The following is a 7,713-nucleotide window of genomic DNA, read 5'->3' as shown; positions in this document are numbered from 1 at the left end:
CTGCTCAGGATACATCTCATAGAAAATAAAGTCCCTTTAGTGCCTTTTCTGCATTCAGCAAGTCAAAATCCCCTCTTACAAGAGATGACATTTCCTGCACACTGCTAAGGCTGAAGGGAGAAATCTGAGTTGTCTGATCACTTGAACCAAAACCCAGATGTTTGCAGGTCCAATGCCACATGCCACTAACACCCAACACCACGTCATGTCTGTTCCCACTCTCTCCCTGTAACAAACTTTCAAAGCCAGTTTCTAGTTGACCTTGATTGATTTATTTTAGTTTTACACTTTGTCCCTCACATACAGTTAAGAGTCTTGTACTGTTAGATTTCTACAAAAATATCAATTTCTCAAAAGCAAAAAAGAGGGAAAGATATATTTTAATATATAAAAGGAAAAAAGCTAAATCTGACATTTCATTATATTCTTAAAAACATTCCAGTCTATTTACAGATGTGTAAAAAAACAAAGAAAATCTCCAGGTCTCTTGGTCAAGCGAGAGCGTGCACCTTGTAGGGGTTTCCTTGGTTCTCCTGTTTCCAGAATCTTCTAATTAAGTGTCATATTCTATGATTATTGCCTCAAATGACAGCATAAATAATTTTTTAAATGTTTGGGAGCTTAAAGGAAGAGCAAAGAATCAGCATTTAACTTCATAGCAAAATATTGTGCTGCAGACACAAGACAGTGAAACGAGCAAAACCCAAGAGCATTCCAAACATGCTTTGTTGGCTGCTAGAACCCATCAAAGATCTTTCTCGGAGCTGCACCAAATGCCACCTTTTACAGCCAGGCTGGGGGCTGTTCTTAGTTAATTTACTAGTAACATTTAGGGACCAAAAGGTTTTGCTGTCATCTTGACAACTTTACAGTAGTAAAATTTTTTTACTGCCCAGTGCCAAACAGTAGATTCACATCATTTTATACTACCAGATAATTCTATACTACCAGATAATGAACAGAACATCCTTAAAAGTACAGCATTTCTTTTAGATCATGTGTGATTGGTTATCACATTATAGCCTTCTCTGTTCCACAGAGAGCACACAATTCTGTGTGCTAATTAAAACTGGCTGCTTTGGACCATAAAAAAGTGAGGTGCAGGGTTAGTGATTAGGAATTTTAAAATTACCACAGCACAAGTCTTGTTGCAGTTTCTCTCGCAGGAGGAATTAAATCTATTGGTAAAACAAACGGCCACAAGTTAAAAAAATAAGCAACTTCAGCGTATTGGAAATACTCAGAATCAGATTCCCAGGTAAATAAATTTAAATCTGATGTTGGGCTAGTAAAATAATTCAGTTACTCCAGATTTCTACAAGTTTAAAATAAGGTTAAAATCCTTAATAATAAGTAACATTTGTCTAAGTACTTACTGGGATTGTAAATCCCCTTTCCTAAGGCATTTAGTGACAACTGTAAGACCCTGCAGAACTCTCATAATGACTTAAACTCTCTTTTCCAAATCACTAATATGAGACTTGTACTAAGTATTAGAATAGTAAATATGCAAAAGGCAATAGAGGGTTGCATGTAACTACTTTAATACACACTGTTTAGAATGGCCAAGTGAAAAATCTTTTTTACGCAGTCTCTGGAGTAACTTTACACACACTGAGCTTGAAGGGCTTCTCTCCTCTGTGGCATAATATAAATAATAAAAAGATGAGGAAACACCCAAGGCATGTATATTCCCTGATGGATCTAACCTAGACAAGGATCCAGAAGATGCAGTGTACTGAACAGGGCGTGTGGTTGTACAAACACTGCTCCCTCCCTGTGGAAGAACATCACTCGCAACACCTGCACAACCTCAGTGCTGGAAGGGTGAAATTCCTGCATTACTGCATCACCAAAGATGGGGGGTTTGGAAGGCAGGGGGTAATCCCAGCTGCTGTTGCTGGAACAGTTAGGGCATGGAATTACATTCCTAAACCAACGAAATTTATTCCTAATCTCATCAAAATGTTCAATTTTCATGGCAACATTTTTACCTTTTCGGAGCAGTTAAGAAGCCCCCCAAGCGCACCGTATATTTACAAACCTGATAGGAAAAGATTGTGTATACTCATTAACAAATCATCTCTCCGAGGCTGAAAACTTCATTTGTCAAGAAAACTATGAAAACAGAAATTGTGTACAAAAATATAAATATCTTTACAGTCTGCAGGCCCCTCACAGTTCAACAGTTGAACAGTGAAGAGCATCTACAGGTTATTGAATAAGCAGTGGCAGAGAAGAATAAAAAATACATCTTGTGATTCAATACTGCCCTATTTCCCTGGTAATGAGCATTTTTGTTGACTTTTTTGCTATACACAGCTTGTGCAAATGCAGTGAGAAACCTCTGAGTACCTTTCCTGAATTTATAAAGAAATGAAAGGTTTGGAAAGCTATACACACATTTTCATATTTACATTTTCATATTTACATATACACCTCGCTCACTTATGCCAGGCTACAAGACTCCTGAAAGTATCCTGTGTTTTTCACAAAACAATACTTGGTATTAACATTTCCAGCCACCACATACATCTTGAAGAATGACAGAAGGAAAGAAAACAGGACCTGGGAAAACACTCAAGCTACTTCAGCAATATATTTAAAGATGCAGCAATAGGATGCCCACATTTTCTTTCAACTTTCTGCAATTTTTCCTTACAAATGTCCTAAGCATCAAAGGGGAAGTATTTGTGGGGGGGCAGGAGGTGAGAGTGAGGACAGTATTATTAAAGTTAACATACTGTCCTCCTTCTAATTACATTGGGAAATATATTTTTCTTCCCCAAGCAGTGAGAGTTATAAGTGTTTATTAAAATTTTCTGTGCATAAGCTCTTAAAAAGCCTCTGCCAGAGAACTATCTAGCACCAAAGAAAAAGCCTTTCCACTTCAGCCCTCTGCAGTCTCAGATTTCCCTTCTGCTGCTCTAGGTATCAATTTTGAGAGTAACTACAACCTGATTTCTGCGTATTTATCATATTCTGCAAATATTAAAACAAGCAAATGTGAACAACGCCATTTCTGCATAGATAGTTTGCCTGGTACAAAAACAGATAATCCATACTTTTTTCAACAAGATAGCTAACTCTTGTTGAGGAGAGAGAAAAAACATCTCTTTCAACAGCCTCAATTTCTCAGTCCCTTAACAAACTATTTCTGTGAAGAACCCAATTTTGGAAGGTACCATGTGCCCAGCAATGGTTACAGATCATCTTTGTTGTCTTGATAAGGGGAAGGAGAACAACCAGAATACAATAGTGAGGTAAAAATACACCAACATGCTTAAAGTTTCCTAACACTTACTTATTTGACAATTTGGGGCCTGCCCCTCAGACGAACACAGTGCTGATGCTGTACAGAAAACAAGTGTTGCAGACAATGGAGGCTGCTGAACAATGACACTGGCTCACACTGCTCTAGATCTCTGTTCCAGACTGATAAAAAACATCTGCACTTATTTGCCTGTTGAATTAGAAGGCAAGGTCCCAGCAGTATTCAACTTTGCAACCACAGGTGCTAATGTGGGCATTACTTTATCTTGTCCTTCTTGAAGACTTGAATTTTTTACCCCACTAGGTGCCAGTTTTGCAACTACAGGTGCCAGTAAGGGCATCACTTTATTACTTTGCCCTTCTGAGTCCACTGGCAGACTTGCCACTTTTAAACCAAGTGGTGCCAGCTTGGGCATGGGCCTCCACGACGTGTCAGCGTTACTGGCTTCTGGGTTAGTCTTCATCTGCAAAACCGGTGGAGTCACATTAGTGGCATCTGACAAGGTTGTTACTGTTTTGCCATTCCCACCGCTGGTTACAGACAGATTGGAAAGTGAATTCTTCATTTCAGCACCTATCACGATCTTTAAGACATCTGCCTCAGATGAAGGCTCCCCAGGGTTCTTGTCCCCATCACTAAGGTCATCATCTTCCAGGTGCAGCAGCAGGGGGCTTAAAGAGCCACCACCCTCTGGAACGTCAGAAAGGTCCTTGAAACTGGTTCCCAAATGGCCAAACTGGAAGGAAGACCCATCTGCAGCAGAGAGATCACTGGCTCCCCGACGAGCTGTTGCATCTTTATGAGAGAAATCTGAGCTGAGGGCAGCAGGCAGCTCTGGCATGGCTGAGGCATCATCGTTCAGCTGCTGGTTGAGGAAGGCGATTTCATTGAGCAGCGAGGTGAGCGTTTCATCTGTGTCATCACTCTCCTCAATGCTGCTCAGGATCTCACTTGTATCCAGGTCTGCTTCCTCCATTGCTGATGCTACTTTCCTCAATTCCATTTCTATCCTGGAATCTTTGATCTGCAGCTTCCGGAATGACAATTCTTTGGATTTTAATCTTTCCCCTCCAGAATCACTATCTTTCCTCCTGCTTTGGCTTCCTACAAACTCACCAATGCACAGCTTTTTGCTGAAGGACTCTGGAGATTCCTTTGTACATGATACGTTCCAGAGCTGTGGAAGGGCATCTTTATTTTCAAAGTAAACTTTTGTTGGACCTGTGGTATTTCTTCCAGCCCCACCACTGTCTCCCAGACATGGTTTGGCTTTTTCTTCTGAAAGGACGCTGTCATTACTTGTAGTTTCAATGGGTGCTACAGACAAGGATTGCTCAGAAGCTGGAGTACCTGCAGCTGCAGTTGCATTAGAATTTTTGTTTTGGTTCAGGTTTAGATTCATGCCTGCTTCAGCAGCCAGTGATGTTACATTAACAATCTTTGGCATCATGAATGAATCTTCACTTTCTGCAAAACCACACAAAGCAGCATCCATCAGGATATGTGTTAACTGTGAGGTAATTCCTAACTAAGTATAATTTGCTCACTTTCAAGTCTTCCTCAAGTAAACTGCAATTTAAACTGCTTACACAGCTCTGGTCAACTGAAGCTTGAACACACTAATAGATTAATTTTCAACTTGTAGAACAAGAGCAAGCTCCAGTGCAACCAATTGCAATGCTTACACTTCAGATGGTGATGCACAAGGCAAACAAAATGAGAATTTTCTCTCTTACTGGTTTTTTTTTTGTTGTTTTTTTTTATGGTCACATCTTGTAGTACCAGTATTATGCACTAGAGAGACATTCCAGAGACTAAATGATTACTTATTTTCTGCCTCCTAGCCATTCCCTGTTAATAGCACTCAGATTTTCCCCAGCCCTAAATCTGAAGTGAACTTTCCTTTTGCATTATGACCAAACAACTACAAGGAAGCAGAAAATGAGTGGCTTGCTTTTAGCACAACAGATGGCAAGCAGAACCCTGCTGGCAGGAACCACCCCACACCTAGATCCAATGTACAGCACAAAGTCCTGAAAAACAGCCCTCCCATGGGCAGCAGAGCTGGCAGGGTATGGGAAGGGGCTGTGCCACAGTAAGAGCCAGGCAAAGTTTTTGTTACAGGCAAAGATTTTTCAGTAGCCTCACCACCACTCTGAACTGAAGCTTCCCCAGGAGGATGCATTACACCACAGACACATCTCAGCATCCACTTATCCTGACTTTCCTGAGGGCAAGCACGCTCAGTGAGAAGAAGGAAAGTTAAAAAGCTGTAATCCATAATCTCCTAGAGGCCCCTCTAAACTGTTCAAAACATCTAATAGTGATTTTATTTGAATATCCAGACAATAACATCTATCATTACTTCCTAGTGAGAAAACAATTTACCTTCAGTTTTGCAAGAGTAATTTTCCCTGCATGCAAGCACAAAGATCCATGAAAAACAAAGGGCTTACCTGAATGGGGTGCTGTAGCTGATACTGCTGTTGAGGGCACTGGATTTCCAGCAACAGCTGACAGTGTAATAGGAATAGTAGAGTTAGTAAGGATTCCTTTTACTTGGACAGGAACTGTTGATCCTGGCAGCTGAATCATCACAGAAGTAATACCTTATCCAAGAAAAGCAAAACAGGGGATGAAGTGGAAACAAAAGCCTTTCAGATACTCAGATACAGTACTTTGAGATACTCCTGGAAAACAAGAGCTCTGCATTTCAAGGCAAGATTTTACATTATATTAATATCTAAAAATATTAAAAACAGAAATGCAGACTGGTTATGTGATAGGGAAGAATTCCTAATGTTTCCCTAATTTCTGAATAGCAAAAATTTAACATTTTTTACTTAACTTGTTGATAAACTGACAATTTGAGTTAATGACATCTAATCTCTTATACCAGAGTCAAGTTCTACATTGGTCAAGTTGTAAAAAATATCCGAAATACTAAAGCAAAATTTATTAACTTCATAACTGCTCTGCACATCTATGAAGAGCATTATACTTATTAACATCATCCCACGTGATCCTACCTGGCTGTGTTGTCATGGTACCAACTCCTCGAGGCTTTAATTCAGCCTGCAACAGCGTGGAAGGAACAGCTGCCACCTGCCCTGGGACCAGGGGGCTCTTCAGGGTAAGCACCTGTCCCTGTGGAGTCATCACTACACTTGCAGCCCTGAGTGTGAGAGAGGCTGAGGAATCGTCTGCAGGAAAAGAAGTATGTAAACCACTCATTTATTCTGGCACAGCACCCTGCAAGCCAGCACTAGGTACAGCTTGGGAAGGACTCATTCTTTTGTTCCTTCCTACATTTATGATGTGATCTTCTCCACAAATCTTGAATGCTTCTCTGCAAGTTCTCAGCTACAAAAAAAAAAACTCTCCAGTGTCTGACAACTCTGCCATTAAATTTAAGAGCAAACTTTCACCATGTTGAGAGCTAGCATTTTGAAGAGGGAGGTTTTAAAGAGCCTGTTCTAGCAAACCCAGCATTCTGGGGGATTGAACTGCAGGTTTTGAGTCAGCAGAAAAAGAACCACCTGCAACTCTTAGAAATTACTGCTGGATTGCAGTGGAACTCCCTGAGATCAAAGAACAACTGAGTAAAAATTTACTTCCCATCATTGTGAAACTGAAGTCATCACATTCACTCCAGACCTCAGCTGTACTGGTCTCATCCTTACTGAAAGCAAGTGGTTTCCACCCCTATCATATGGACATTTCCCAGTCCTATGAGCAATTCTGTTTCAGGAGGGAGGCTGCCTGCACAAGCCAGCTGGCATTTTGTCCCCACCCAGGGTGCAGCTCCAGTGGCTGTCTCCCCCTGATGCAGCACTGTAGCCCACCTGTGGCCCGGACTCCTCTCCTGGCAAGTATCAGTGGCTTGCCCCTTCTGCTTGTCATTGCTATCGGGGCTGGCTCTCTGGGGACAGCACAGGATCCTTCCTGCTGGCTGCTGGCAGGGGAGGGTGCAGCTGATTTCTGGGGCTCAGGTTCTTTCTTCTTCTTTTGTGCTTCTATTGCTTTTTGTTTAGCATAAATATATTCCAGCTTCTTCAGGACAACCTCTTCTGTCTTTCCTACAGAAAAATTATCAGAGTCAGCCAACCTTCAAACTCTTCCCAAAATTAAAATGCTGAAAGTAGAACTAATAATGTGTTAAGCTGATAGTATCCAATTACTATAAAACAGATAACCACCATCCCCATTAGTATACTTAATATTAGAGGGAAACAATTCTGTATCTATTCCAACATTTTTTTTTCTCTTCAGAAACATCCACACATTTTAGAATTTATCTGCCACTTTGATAAGCAAAAATCAGCCTGGACAAGCACAGACTCCTGCTGAACAAGTACTAGTTGAAAACACCCACGGCTATGAAAAAATCCTCCCACATCTCCTAGTGATAAACATGTGACTACTGGACAAAATATTAC

General features: G+C 40.8%; 1 protein-coding gene across 15 annotated transcripts in view; it reads right to left on the bottom strand.

Moving 5' to 3' along the window:
• Positions 1-249: 249 nt before the first annotated feature.
• Positions 250-7,713, bottom strand: part of MGA (MAX dimerization protein MGA) — a 57,761-nt gene continuing 50,297 nt past the window's right edge. For 14 of the 15 annotated variants that reach the window (XM_079309254.1, XM_079309257.1, XM_079309253.1 and 11 more), the window contains 4 exons: positions 7,120-7,353; positions 6,304-6,477; positions 5,731-5,883; positions 250-4,741 (listed from right to left, as the gene is read on the bottom strand). In XM_079309254.1, coding sequence (XP_079165380.1) covers positions 3,456-4,741; positions 5,731-5,883; positions 6,304-6,477; positions 7,120-7,353 — 1,847 coding nt within the window. In that variant the 3' untranslated portion in view covers positions 250-3,455. The remainder of the gene's footprint in view (positions 4,742-5,730; positions 5,884-6,303; positions 6,478-7,119; positions 7,354-7,713) is intronic. The other variant, XM_079309248.1, reaches the window with a different exon arrangement.

This window comes from Erithacus rubecula (genome assembly GCF_903797595.1).
Source record: "Erithacus rubecula genome assembly, chromosome: 6".
Lineage (NCBI taxonomy): Eukaryota > Metazoa > Chordata > Aves > Passeriformes > Muscicapidae > Erithacus > Erithacus rubecula.
Note: the sequence above shows the minus strand (reverse complement) of the source record. Positions and strands in the feature narration are given on the sequence as shown.